Source organism: Salmo salar, chromosome 15 (genome assembly GCF_965601325.2).
Source record: "Salmo salar chromosome 15, fSalSal1, whole genome shotgun sequence".
In the NCBI taxonomy this organism is placed as follows: Eukaryota; Metazoa; Chordata; class Actinopteri; order Salmoniformes; family Salmonidae; genus Salmo; species Salmo salar.
This window is the reverse complement of record NC_138305.1, coordinates 88,891,841-88,907,631: the sequence shown is the minus strand read 5'-3', so window position 1 is coordinate 88,907,631 and position 15,791 is coordinate 88,891,841. Positions and strand designations below refer to the sequence as shown.

At 46.4% G+C, this 15,791-nt stretch overlaps 1 protein-coding gene across 1 annotated transcript in view; it reads right to left on the bottom strand.

The window, feature by feature from the left end:
• The window catches only part of LOC106572369 (metabotropic glutamate receptor 4), a 124,261-nt gene that overhangs the window by 56,683 nt on the left and 51,787 nt on the right, over nucleotides 1–15,791 (bottom strand). The window contains exon 5 of the mRNA XM_045696173.2: nucleotides 13,517–14,452. Coding sequence (XP_045552129.2) covers nucleotides 13,517–14,452 — 936 coding nt within the window. The remainder of the gene's footprint in view (nucleotides 1–13,516; nucleotides 14,453–15,791) is intronic.

Here is a 15,791-nt window from a genome sequence, read left to right as displayed (position 1 = left end):
CAGGGCTGACTGTACTACTGATGCCACCTCCAGGACTGACTGTACTACTGATGCCACGCACCACCTCCAGGGATGACTGTACTACTGATGTCACCCACCACCTCCAGGGCTGACTGAACTACTGATGCCACCCACCACCTCCTGGGCTGACTGTACTACTGATGCCACCCACCACCTCCAGGGCTGACTGTACTACTGATGTCACCCACCACCTCCAGGGCTGACTGTACTACTGATGCCACCCACCACCTCCAGGGCTGACTGTACTACTGATGCCACCCACCACCTCCAGGGCTGACTGTACTACTGATGCCACCTCCAGGGCTGACTATACTAATGATGCCACCTCCAGGGCTGACTGTACTACTGATGCCACCCACCACCTCCAGAGCTGACTGTACTACTGATGTCACCCACCACCTCCAGGGCTGACTGTACTACTGATGCCACCTCCAGGGCTGACTGTACTTCTGATGCCACCCACCACCTCCAGGGCTAACTGTACTACTGGTGTCACCCACCACCTACAGGGCTGACTGTACTACTGATGCCTCCTCCAGGGCTGACTGTACTACTGATGTCACCCACCACCTCCAGGGCTGACTGTACTACTGATGCCACCTCCAGGGCTGACTGTACTACTGATGTCACCCACCACCTCCAGGGCTGACTGTACTACTGATGCCTCCTCCAGGGCTGAATGTACTACTGGTGTCACCCACCACCTCCAGGGCTGACTGTACTACTGATGCCACCCACCACCTCCTGTGCTGACTGTACTACTGATGCCACCTCCAGGGCTGACTGTACTACTGATGTCACCCACCAACTCCAGGGCTGACTGTACTACTGATGCCACCTCCAGGGCTGACTGTACTTCTGATGCCACCCACCACCTCCAGGGTGACTGTACTACTGGTGTCACCCACCACCTCAAGGGCTGACTGTACTACTGATGTCACCCACCACCTCCAGGGCTGACTGTACTACTGATGCCACCTCCAGGACTGACTGTACTACTGATGCCACCCACCACCTCCAGGGCTGACTGTACTACTGATGCCACCTCCAGGGCTGACTGTACTACTGATGTCACCCACCACCTCCAGGGCTGACTGTACTACTGATGCCTCCTCCAGGGCTGAATGTACTACTGGTGTCACCCACCACCTCCAGGGCTGACTGTACTACTGATGTCACCCACCACCTCCAGGGCTGACTGTGCTACTGATGCCACCTCCAGGGCTGACTGTACTACTCGTGTCACCCACCACCTCCAGGGCTGACTGTACTACTGATGTCACCCACCACCTCCAGGGCTGACTGTACTACTGATGCCTCCTCCAGGGCTGAATGTACTACTGGTGTCACCCACCACCTCCAGGGCTGACTGTACTACTGATGCCACCCACCACCTCCTGTGCTGACTGTACTACTGATGCCACCTCCAGGGCTGACTGTACTACTGATGTCACCCACCAACTCCAGGGCTGACTGTACTACTGATGCCACCTCCAGGGCTGACTGTACTTCTGATGCCACCCACCACCTCCAGGGTGACTGTACTACTGGTGTCACCCACCACCTCAAGGGCTGACTGTACTACTGATGTCACCCACCACCTCCAGGGCTGACTGTACTACTGATGCCACCTCCAGGACTGACTGTACTACTGATGCCACCCACCACCTCCAGGGCTGACTGTACTACTGATGCCACCTCCAGGGCTGACTGTACTACTGATGTCACCCACCACCTCCAGGGCTGACTGTACTACTGATGCCTCCTCCAGGGCTGAATGTACTACTGGTGTCACCCACCACCTCCAGGGCTGACTGTACTACTGATGTCACCCACCACCTCCAGGGCTGACTGTGCTACTGATGCCACCTCCAGGGCTGACTGTACTACTCGTGTCACCCACCACCTCCAGGGCTGACTGTACTACTGATGCCACCCACCACCTCCAGGGCTGACTGTACTACTGATGCCACCTCCAGGGCTGACTGTACTACTGGTGTCACCCACCACCTCCAGGGCTGACTGTACTACTGATGCCACCTCCAGGGCTGACTGTACTACTGGTGTCACCCACCACCTCCAGGGCTAGCTGTACTACTGATGCCAACTCCAGGGCTGACTGTACTACTGGTGTCACCCACCACCTCCAGGGCTAGCTGTACTACTGTTGCCACCTCCAGGGCTGACTGTACTACTGATGCCACCCACCACCTCCAGGGCTGACTGTACTACTGGTGTCACCCACCACCTCCAGGGCTGACTGTACTACTGATGCCACCCACCACCTCCAGGGCTGACTGTACTACTGATGTCACCCACCACCTCCAGGGCTGACTGTACTACTGATGCCACCTCCAGGGCTGACTGTACTACTGGTGTCACCCACCACCTCCAGGGCTGACTGTACTACTGATGCCACCTCCAGGGCTGACTGTACCACTGGTGTCACCCACCACCTCCAGGGCTGACTGTACTACTGGTGTCACCCACCACCTCCAGGGCTGACTGTACTACTGATGCCACCCACCACCTCCAGGGCTGACTGTACTACTGGTGTCACACACCACCTCCAGGGCTGACTTTACTACTGGTGTCACCCACCACCTCCAGGGCTGACTGTACTACTGATGCCACCCACCACCTCCAGGACTGACTGTACTACTGATGCCACCCACCACCTCCAGGGCTGACTGTACTACTGATGTCACCCACCACCTCCAGGGCTGACTGTACTACTGATGCCACCTCCAGGGCTGACTGTACTACTGATGCCACCCACCACCTCCAGGGCTGACTTTACTACTGGTGTCACCCACCACTTCCAGGGCTGACTGTACTACTGATGCCACCCACCACCTCCAGGACTGACTGTACTACTGATGCCACCCACCACCTCCAGGGCTGACTGTACTACTGATGTCATCCACCACCTCCAGGGCTGACTGTACTACTGATGCCACCCACCACCTCCAGGGCTGACTGTACTACTGATGCCACCCACCACCTCCAGGGCTGACTGTACTACTGATGTCACCCACCACCTCCAGGGCTGACTGTACTACTGATGTCACCCACCACCTCCAGGGCTGACTGTACTACTGGTGTCACCCACCACCTCCAGGGCTGACTGTACTACTGATGCCACCCACCACCTCCAGGGCTGACTGTACTACTGATGCCACCCACCACCTCCAGGGCTGACTGTACTACTGATACCACCTCCAGGGCTGACTGTACTACTGATGTCACCCACCACCTCCAGGGCTGACTGTACTACTGATGCCACCTCCAGGGCTGAATGTACTACTGGTGTCACCCACCACCTCCAGGGCTGACTGTACTACTGGTGTCACCCACCACCTCCAGGACTGACTGTCCTACTGATGCCACCTCCAGGGCTGACTGTACTACTGATGCCACCTCCAGGGCTGACTGTACTACTGATGTCACCCACCACCTCCAGGGCTGACTGTACTACTGATGCCACCCACCACCTCCAGGGCTGACTGTACTACTGATGTCACCCACCACCTCCAGGGCTGACTGTACTACTGATGCCACCCACCACCTCCAGGGCTGACTGTACTACTGATGCCACCCACCACCTCCAGGGCTGACTGTACTACTGATGTCACCCACCACCTCCAGGGCTGACTGTACTACTGATGTCACCCACCACCTCCAGGGCTGACTGTACTACTGGTGTCACCCACCACCTCCAGGGCTGACTGTACTACTGATGCCACCCACCACCTCCAGGGCTGACTGTACTACTGATGCCACCCACCACCTCCAGGGCTGACTGTACTACTGATACCACCTCCAGGGCTGACTGTACTACTGATGTCACCCACCACCTCCAGGGCTGACTGTACTACTGATGCCACCTCCAGGGCTGAATGTACTACTGGTGTCACCCACCACCTCCAGGGCTGACTGTACTACTGGTGTCACCCACCACCTCCAGGACTGACTGTCCTACTGATGCCACCTCCAGGGCTGACTGTACTACTGATGTCACCCACCACCTCCAGGGCTGACTGTACTACTGATGCCACCCACCACTTCCAGGGCTGACTGTACTACTGGTGTCACCCACCACCTCCAGGGCTGACTGTACTACTGGTGTCACCCACCACCTCCAGGGCTGACTGTACTACTGATGCCACCCACCACCTCCAGGGCTGACTGTACTACTGATACCACCTCCAGGGCTGAATGTACTACTGGTGTCACCCACCACCTCCAGGGCTGACTGTACTACTGGTGTCACCCACCACCTCCAGGACTGACTGTCCTACTGATGCCACCTCCAGTACTGACTGTACTACTGATGTCACCCACCACCTCCAGGGCTGACTGTACTACTGATGCCACCCACCACTTCCAGGGCTGACTGTACTACTGATGCCACCCACCACCTCCAGGGCTGACTGTACTACTGATGCCACCCACCACCTCCAGGGCTGACTGTACTACTGATGCCACCTCCAGGGCTGACTGTACTACTGATGTCACCCACCACCTCCAGGGCTGACTGTACTACTGATGCCACCCACCACCTCCAGGGCTGACTGTACTACTGATGCCACCCACCACCTCCAGGGCTGACTGTACTACTGATGCCACCCACCACCTCCAGGGCTGACTTTACTACTGATGCCACCCACCACCTCCAGGGCTGACTGTACTACTGATGCCACCCACCACCTCCAGGGCTTACTGTACTACTGATGCCACCCACCACCTCCAGGGCTGACTGTACTACTGATGCCACCCACCACCTCCAGGCCTGACTGTACTACTGATGCCACTCATCACTTCATTGACTGACTGTACTACTGATGCCACTCATCACCTCATTGACTGATGCCAGTCAAATAGGAGTGTCATCCTCATCCTATCAACTGCCTAAAGCCCCATCCATCCCCTCTCTACAAAGAACCCTTGGTTCCAGTTAGAACCGTTTAGGGATCAGTGTATAACCCTTTCCACAGAGGGTTTTACCTGGAACCAAAAAGGGTTATCATATGTTTCTAAGAGTGTACCCACGCACCCCCACTACCATCCAGTTTTTCCCCTCTCATTGTATAGGTGAGGCAACCCCCTCTGCCAGGAAATTAATCTGGGGAAACACTGGCACCATCATAACCATGGTCTCGTTATGTAACAAGACCCCATGTACGTGGATGCAAGGTGTTCAAATGATTCAGAATGTATCTCTCTAACTAAAACAAAACATTGACAGCAGGAGATCCAAAAGACATAAGCATATTTGTTCAGTTAGTTCATTGAGAGTTAGAGGTTGTTAAAAATCTAAAAGCTTTGGGCTTAAGTTAAGGCAAAGTAATGTATCCCTAATGTACACTGTACACTAATCACATCCGATAGAAGACAGAAATGCTGCCACTGCTAACCTCTTTGTACAAGATTCCAGGTCTCACTCAGGTGCATCACATCTCTTGTGCTCAGACAGTGCTGTCGCCCAGGGTGTAAATGTTAACATAATTCTATGTTTTTCTTTGAAAATAACAGCAATTACCATGCAGCTCACACCATCGTAAAGATGGCCACGGTTTTCTTTGTATTGCCCATTACCTTCCTAAATGGCTTACCTCTGTAATTGGACTATAAGTGTATGGGACTCTCAGTGGCTGCTTTGTTTCCTACAGCAATATTCCTCAATACAGACAGTACATTTATGTTAGCCAACAGAAACTGAAATTCAATTGTACACATTAAGGATAATATCAAAACCTATGAAGGTTGTGTCCCAGCTTTGCTCTTGTCTAGGAGAATCACATTCATTTTTTCCCTTTCTGTGATAAGCTTTGAGTGTGTCTGCTCTAGGATATACTTGGCATTATACCATCAACATTACAGTATATGTCCACATTATGGGGGCAGTGAAGAAAGATTGAAACTGAACAACAAAGTGAAGGATACAAATGTAGGATCTTAATTTGAGCTAGCTTGTTACAGCAGGAAAACAACCCTGCAGCAACAGGAAATGTGAATTATCATGTGGATTATAATAAAAACATCTTTGATGCGTGGTTCTGGTACTGGTTCTGACTGACATTTTTTATTATAAATCAATCTGTGGACACTGTAGATCGAAATGTCTTGCATTGAGTGGTGGAACGGATTCTCACAGACACAGGAGTATGTCTCTTCTGTCTGTATGAAGCAGGATATGAAATCTGACAACACTTGAAGCTAGCATGTCCCAGCTTGGATTTCCTACCATTTCATTCGCTCTTCTGACTTTCCTTTAACTCTTGGCTGAAACCTACCTCACAGCCACTAACATATGCCTGGAATCCATACATCGTAACACAGCAGGGGAGAGTGGTTTCGTTGCTGTAGCACAGTCAGAGATCGATTTATAGCCAGTAATCTAAAATAATTCATAGATTTTAAAGAAAAAAATATTTATACTTGTCATACACGGACAAAAGTCATATGAGATGAAACGTGATTATCTAACAACTTCAGGAAGCTAAACTAGAGCAATAGGGGCAGACATTTTGATCAAGAGACCATTACAAAATATGCACATTTTCTCTAACATTAAATATACAATATGTATTTCACACTTATAAGGATGGTAAAATCTTATAGTTAGTCATTTTTTAAATGGATTATTCTATATTTAGAAGAAATATACAGTTGAAGTCAGAAGTTTACATATACCTTAGCCAAATACATTTAAACTCAGTTTTTCACAATTCCTGACATTTAATCCTAGTAAAAATTCCCTGTCTTAGGTCAGTTAGGATCAACACTTTATTTTAAGAATGTAAAATGTTAGAATAATCGTAGAGAGAATGATTTATTTCAGATTTTATTTCTTTCATCGCATTCCCAGTGTGTCAGAAGTTTACATACACTCATTTAACATTTGGAAGCATTGCCTTTAAATTGTTTAACTTGGGTCAAATGTTTCGGGTAGCCTTCTACAAGCTTCCCACATTAAGTTGGGTGAATTTTGGCCCATTCCTCCTGACAGAGATGGTGTAACTGAGTCAGGTTTGTAGGCCTCCTTGCTCGCACACACCTTTTCAGTTCTGCCCACACATTTTCTATAGGATTGAGGTCAGGGCTTTGTGATGGCCACTCCAATACCTTGACTTTGTTGTCCTTAAGCCATTTTGCCACAACTTTGGAAGTATGCTTGGGGTCATTGTTCATTTGGAAGACCCATTTGCGACCAAGCTTTAACTTCCTGACTGATGTCTTGAGACGTTGCTTCAATATATCCACATAATTGTCCTACCTCCTGATGCCATTTATTTTCTGAAGTGCACCAGTCCCTCCTGCAGCAAAGCACCGCCATAACATGATGCTGCCACCCCCGTGCTTCACGGTTGGGATGGTGTTCATCGGTTTGCAAGCATCCCCATTTTTCCTCCAAACATAACGATGGTCATTATGGCCAAACAGTTCTATTTTTGTTTCATCAGACCAGAGGACATTACTCCAAAAAGTATGATCTTTGTCCCCATGTGCAGTTGCAAACCGTTGTCTGGCTTTTTATGGCGTTTTTGGAGCAGTGGCTTCCTTGCTGAGCGGCCTTTCAGGTTATGCCGATATAGGACTTGTTTTACTGTGGATGTAGATATTTTGTACCCGTTTCCTCCAGCATCTTCACAAGGTCCTTTGCTGTTGTTCTGGGATTCATTTGCACTTTTCACACCAAAGTACGTTCATCTCTAAGAGACAGAACGCGTCTCCTTCTTGAGCGGTGTGACGGCTGCGTGGTCCCATGGTGTTTATACTTGTGTACTATTGTTTGTACAGATGAACGTGGTACCTTCAGGTGTTTGGAAATTGCTCCGAAAGATGAACCAGACTTGTGGAGGTCTACAATTTTTTCTGAGGTCTTGGCTGATTTATTTTGATTTTCCCATGATGTCAAGCAAAGAGGCACTGAGTTTGAAGGTAGGCCTTGAAATACATCCACAGGTACACCTCCAATTGACTCAGATGATGTCAATTAGGTTATCAGAAGCTTCTAAAGCCATGACATCATTTTATGGAATTGTCCAAGCTGTTTAAAGGCACAGTCAACTTAGTGTATATAAACTTCTGACCCACTGGAATTGTGATACAGTGAATTATAAGTGAAATAATCTGTCTGTAAACAATTGTTGGAAAAATGTCTTGTGTCATGCACAAAGTAGATGCCCTAACCGACTTGCCAAAACTATAGTTTGTTAACAAGAAATTTGTGGAGTGGTTGAAAAACGAGTTTTAATGATTCCAACCTAAGTGCATGTACAGTGGGGCAAAAAAGTATTTAGTCAGCCACCAATTGTGCAAGTTCTCCCACTTAAAAAGATGAGAGAGGCCTGTAATTTTCATCATAGGTACACTTCAACTATGAGAGACAAAATTAGAAAAAAAATCCAGAAAATCACATTGTAGGATTTTTTATGAATTTATTTGCAAATTATGGTGGAAAATAAGTATTTGGTCAATAACAAAAGTTTATCACAATACTTTGTTATATACCCTTTGTTGGCAATGACACAGGTCAAACGTTTTCTGTAAGTCTTCACAAGGGTTTCACACACTGTTGCTGTTTTTTTGGCCCATTCCTCCATGCAGATCTCCTCTAGAGCAGTGATGTTTTGGGGCTGTCGCTGGGCAACACGGACTTTCAACTCCCTCCAAAGATTTTCTATGGGGTTGAGATCTGGAGACTGGCTAGGCCACTCCAGGACCTTGAAATGCTTCTTACGAAGCCACTCATTCGTTGCCCGGGCGGTGTGTTTGGGATCATTGTCATGCTGAAAGACCCAGCCATGTTTCATCTTCAATGCCCTTGCTGTTGGAAGGAGGTTTTCACTCAAAATCTCACGATACATGGCCCCATTCATTCTTTCCTTTACACGGATCAGTCGTCCTGGGCCCTTTGCAGAAAAACAGCCCCAAAGAATGATGTTTCCACCCCCATGCTTCACAGTAGGTATGGTGTTCTTTGGATGCAACTCAGCATTCTTTGTCCTCCAAACACGACGAGTTGAGTTTTTACCAAAAAGTTATATTTTGGTTTCATCTGACCATATGACATTCTCCCAATCCTCTTCTGGATCATCCAAATGCTCTCTAGCAAACTTCAGACAGGCCTGGACATGTACTGGCTTAAGCAGGGGGACACGTCTGGCACTGCAGGATTAGAGTCCCTGGCGGCGTAGTGTGTTACTGATGGTAGGCTTTGTTACTTTGGTCCCAGGTCTCTGCAGGTCATTCACTAGGTCCCCCCGTGTGGTTCTGGGATTTTTGCTCACCGTTCTTGTGATCATTTTGACCCCACGGGGTGAGATCTTTTGTGGAGCCCCAGATCGAGGGAGATTATCAGTGGTCTTGTATGTCTTCCATTTCCTAATAATTGCTCCCACAGTTGATTTCTTCAAACCAAGCTGCTTACCTATTGCAGATTCAGTCTTCCCAGCCTGGTGCAGGTCTACAATTTTGTTTCTGGTGTCCTTTGACAGCTCTTTGGTCTTGGCCATAGTGAAGTTTGGAGTGTGACTGTTTGAGGTTGTGGACAGGTGTCTTTTATACTGATAACAAGTTCAAACAGGTGCCATTAATACAGGTAATGAGTGGAGGACAGAGGAGCCTCTTAAAGAAGAAATTACAGGTCTGTGAGAGCCAGAAATCTTGCTTGTTTGTAGGTGACCAAATACTTATTTTCCACCATAATTTGCAAATAAATTCATTAAAAATCCTACAATGTGATTTTCTGGATTTTTTTTCTAATTTTGTCTGTCATAGTTGACGTGTACCTATGATGAAAATTACAGGCCTCTCTCATCTTTTTAAGTGGGAGAACTTGCACAATTGGTGGCTGACTAAATACTTTTTTGCCCCACTGTAAAATGTTCGACTTCAACTGTACACTACCGTTCAAAAGTTTGGGGTCAATTAGAAATGTCCTTCTTTTTGAAAGAAAAGCACATTTTTTGTCCATTAAAATAACATTAAATTGATCATAAATACAGCATAGACATTGTTTATGTTGTAAATGACTATTGTATCTGAAAATTGCAAACATTTTATGGAATATCTACATATGCGTACAGAGGCCCATTATCAGCAACCATCACTCCTCTGTTCCAATGGCACATTGTGTTAGCTAATCCAAGTTTATAATTTTAAAAGGCTAATTGGTCATTAGAAAACCCTTTTGCAATTATGTTAGCAGAGCTGAAAACTGTTGTTCTACTTAAAGAAGCAACAAAACTGGCATTCTTTAGACTAGTTGAGTATCTGGAGCATCAGCATTTGTGGGTTCGATTACAGGCTCAAAATGGAAACTGAAGATCTCGTACAACGCTGTGTACTACTCCCATCACAGAACAGTGCAAACTGGCTCTAACTAGAATAGAAAGAGGAGTGTGAGGCCCCGGTGCACAACTGAGCAAGAGGACAAGTACATTAGAGTGTCTAGTTTGAGAAACAGATGCCTCACAAGTCCTCAACTGGCAGCTTCATTAAATAGTACCCGAAAAACACCAGTCTCAACGTCAACAGTGAAGAGGCGATTCCGTGACGCTGACCTTCTAGGCAGAGTTCCTCTGTCCAGTGTCTGTGTTCTTTTGCCCATCTTAATCTTTTATTTTTATTGGCCAGTCTGAGATATGGCTTTTCTTTGCAACTCTGCCTAGAAGGCCAGCATCCCGAAGTCGCCTCTTCACTGTTGATGTTGAGACTGGTGTTTTGCGGGTACTATTTAATGAAGCTGCCAGTAGAGGACTTGTGAGGTCGTCTGTTTCTCAAACTAGAAACTCCAATGTACATGTCCTCTTGCTCAGTTGTTCACCAGGGCCTCCCACTCCTCTTTCTATTCTGGTTAGAGCCAGTTTGTGCTGTTCTGTGAAGGGAGTAGTACGCAGCGTTGTACGAGCATTGTACCATTGTTACTCTTGTTGGCTTCAAGGCCATCCCCCGCCCTCCCTTCGGCAAATCAGATCACGACTCCATTATGTTCCTCCCTTCCTATAGGCAGAAACTCAAAGTACCCATGCTAAGATCTATTCAACGCTGGTCTGACCAATCGGAATCCATGCTACAAGATTGTTTTGATCATGCGGACTGGGAAATGTTCCAGGTGCCTCTGAGAATAACACTGACATATACACGGACAGGGTGACTGAGTTCATCAAGAAGTGTATGGGATGTTGTTCCCACTGGGACAATTCAAACCTACCCAAACCAAAACCTGTGGATAGATGGCAGCATTCACACAAAATTGATAGCACGAACCACCGCCTTTGACCACGGCAAGGTGACGGGGAATATGGTAGAATACAAACAGTGTAGTTATTCCCTCCGTAAAGCAAATAAACAGGCAAAAAGTCAGAACAGTGACAAAGTGGTGTCGCAATTCAATGGCTCAGACACGAGACATGTGGCAGGGTTACAAAGGGAAAACCAGCCACCGAAGTCTTGCTCCCGGACAAGCTAAACACCTTCTTCGCCCGCTTTGAGGATAACACAGTGCCACCGATGCGGCCCACTCCCAAGGACTGTAGGCTCTCATTCTCTGTGGCCGACGTGAGTAAGACTTTTAAGCATGTTAACCCTTGCAAGGCTGCCGGCCCAGACGACATCCCTAGCGGCGTCCTCAGAGCATGCGCAGACCAGCTGGCTGGAGTGTTTACGGACATATTCAGTGTTCCATGTTCTTGTTTTTAAAATGTACGGATTGCCAGGGGCACACACCAACACTCAGACATTATTTACAAAAGATGCATTTGTGTTTAGTTAGTCCGCCAGAACATAGGCAGTAGGGATGACCATGTGTTCTCTTGATAAGTGCGTGAATTTCACCATTTTGCTGTTCTGTTAAGCATTCAAAATGTAACGAGTACTTTGGATTGTCAGTGAAAATGTATGGAGTATAAAGTACAATATTTACTTTAGGAATGTAGTGAAGTGAAAGTAAAGTTGTCAAAAATATAAATAGTATAGTAAAGTACAGATACCCCAAAAAACGACTTAAAACCTCTTCGGGCTATTGGGCACTATTTTCACTTCCGGATGAAAAGCATGCCCAAAGTAAACTGCCTGTTACTCAGGCCCAGAAGCTAGGATTTGCATATAATCAAAGTAAACTGCCTGTTACTCAGGCCCAGAAGCTAGGATATGCATATAATTGGTAGATTTGGATAGTATAACAGAACTTATTTGGCAGGCGAAACCCCGAGGACAAACCATCCAGGAAAAAAAAAAAGGAGGTTACTGTGTTTTCAATTTGTTTTCTATGGGAAACTATATTTATGAGGCACCTGGTTGCAGTTCCTATGGCTTCCACTAGATGTCAACAGTCTTTAGAAATTGTGTTTTTCTTTTGAGAAATGAAGAAGTACGGCTGTTCTTTGTGAGTTTCAAGCCAAGTGGACTCTATTGTTTGTTGAGCGTGACCTGGAGCTCGCTCCACGTTGATTTTATCCGCTATTGAACACAGTATATTCCATCTTAAATTATATCAATTATTTACGTTTTAGGATAGCTAAAGTTGGATTAGGAAAGTTGTTTGAAATGTTTGGACCAAGTTTACAGGTAACTTATTAGATAATTTGTAGTCATGTTGGGCGAGTTGGAACTGGTGTATTTCTGATAACTTGTTTTTGATGGCTGATCCATCCACATCATCAGAAAATACAACGTTCCAAGTCAAATGACAAGCCACTGTCCGACGATTACAGTAGAAAGACAATGCCACAGACAGTGAATTTCTACCCAATAAGGCACTTGTTATCAAAAGCTGTGATTTTCATTGCATGTGTTGTGCTGAGCATCTCTCATTTATTTCGTTGCACATCAGAGTGTACTGATTGACTGACTACTTGGCATTCCCCTATCACTAAAGTATGAAGCAAAATCAAACACATTCGAGGAAACACAATTAAAGAAAGCAAATCCAAACAAACTTGGGTGAAATGAATTATCCGCACAAGTCAGCACTCAATGCCCGATAATCCCCTGAGTGGAACAGAAAGCAGCACATCTTATCACATGATGAATAGCTGAGGCATCCACGCACATAAGAGACTGACGTTATACAACAAGAGCAATTTGAGTGAGCCATTTTTCTCACATTAAACTGCAGGAGCAAAGCGTAATTCCAAATGGAAAAACTGTCAGACAATCCTTGGCTCACACAAGTGAATTTAATTGTCTTGTCCTCGTGGTGCTTACTACTTACACGCTAGTTTTGAGGAATCTTTGTGAGTTCAATCAGACAACGTTGGAAAATTCATGAAAACAGGAAATAGCATAAGTAATACCTGTCAAGGATGACTAAATTCTTCCATACATCATTGTTTTAAACCATTTTGAAATGTCAATTGAAATGTTCCTATCATAACATTAAAAAAATTCAACAGTAAAACATATTTAAAATTACATTATTTTGAATGAATAAGTATTGAATTTATAGCATGATTTAAAGAGTTAAATTGTCAAAGTAAACATTTACCTTTTCTGTTGACTGCGAGGTCCCAAAGAAGATGGGTATGAAGGCTAGCCACACGATACAGGTGGTGTACATGGTGAAGCCGATGGGCTTGGCCTCGTTGAAGGTCTCTGGCACCCCCCGGGTCTTGATGGCATACACCGTACAGGTGACCATGAGCAGCATGCTGAAGCCAAGCAGGCAGATCAGAGAAAGGTCTGAGATGTCACATTTGAGCACGCCACGAGCCATGTCCGGGTTGGACGTGCGCTGGTCCTCATAGTCGATGACAGCCTGAGACGGGTCCACACCAAACCAGATACACACCCCCAGGAGCTGAACTGAGATCAGACTGAAGGTGATGACGAGCTGGGAGGCCGGGGAGATGAACCTGGGGGTGCTCACTGACATCTTCCCCTGCTCAAAGATTCGATAGATACGGTTGGTCTTAGTGAGCAGCGCTGCATAGCTAATACTCATCCCCAGACCCAGGAAGATCCGTCGCAGGGAGCAGATGCCAACGTCAGGGGCAGCGATCATGAGGAAGGTGGTGGCGTAGCACAGGAAGATGCCCGTCAGTAGTACATAGCTGAGTTCGCGCCCTGACGCCTTCACGATGGGCGTGTCGTTGTAGCGGATGAAGGTGCCCACCACAAACATGGTGGCTATGATGCCCAGCACAGCAATGAGTACAGGGATGACAGCCCAGGGGGAACTCCACTCCAGCTTGACGATGGGGATGGCTTCACAGGCCGTGTGGTTCTCATTGGGCCGCAGGTCAAAGCGGCACATCTTACAGCTGTAGGTGTCGGCCTGGTACTGGTAGCCATCACAGCGCTCACAGTGCCAACAGCAGGGGACACCTTTGACTGTTTTCTTCCTCTCCCCAGGACAACAGGGCTGGCTGCAGATAGACTGGGGTACCTGGAGTGTCCCACCAGGCCACCGCATCTCCTTAGTCTGGTGGAAAGAAGGTGAAGGACAGGAGGAGTTAACTATCTGTCTGTGACTGTTAAACAGTCATAAAAAGGGTACTTGATTAATGCATGTTTTCCATGAATAGGCATGATGAAATTTGGATAAACTTAGAGTAACATTTGCAGAAAAAAGTTTAGAGTATATAAGCATTAACACTGATCAGATTGTGTGGCCACAACTATCTTGTTTTTATTGTTGCATATTAAAAAGGAATATTACATATGCACAATTAAAGTTATTTTTTACCTTTATTTAACTAGGCAAGTCAGTTAAGAACAAATTCTTATTTTCAATGATGACCTAGGAACAGTGGGTTAAACTGCCTTGTTCAGGGGCAGAACGACAGATTTTTATCTTGTCAGCTCGGGGATTCGATCTTGCAACCTTTCAGTTACTAGTCTGACGCTCTAACCACTAGGCTACCCGCCGCCCCAATTAAATTACCATTTAGTGGATTAGAATGAATCTAAACACTCTCAAAACCCAAAATACAAGGATGTTGGGATGAAAGACATCTGTTTTAAGGATGGTGAACACCATTTAACAAGATGACTATACAATTTTTCAATCACAAAGTCATTACTTTGAAAGATGTTCTTATCTTAAAGCATGGAATACAGCATTGTTCGTAAATTATAACTCAGCAGGAAACTACATATGTGTCCCCTTCTCAGCCACATAAGCCTTGCTTAAGAACGAGCAAATGCAGTAATATGGTAATGCTGACATAATGTAATACCACATAGCTGTCTTGTCCTATTGCCCTTACTTAGTTTATTACCATACGTTTCAGATGCCTGATGGTTACTTGAAATGGCCTGTGGTAGAATCAGAATCAGCAAAGTAAACAATCTCTGAATGACAACATGGTTGTTTACGTTTCCTGAAAATGTCTTCCTTTTACCGCTATTCCTGGGCCTGCATTCCAAAACAGCTATGGGGGAATATATGACAATTGTAAAAATGGATTTGGTGTGCAACAGTAACCGCACAGCTGGCCCCTGATATCTACTGTCCTTTTGTGATATAGAGAAGTCTCAGGTCCTGCATGACTTAACTTAGTTGATAAAGCAACCCAACTCAAGGCAAGGTGCTGGTCCAAGGACTGAGGCTATGTATATAGTAATGACAAATACATTCATATCATGGTTTAATATGACATGTTTTTAGTCAGTGCATCTTTTTTTCACCCAAAAATATGATGTACTGTATTAACCTTCACAGACACTTCTAACTGTACACAGTATTTACTTAGATTCACATTACCGAAAACCTTGATGGGTGCCATGCAATAAACAAGTGGAAGTCATAGAGAGATAAA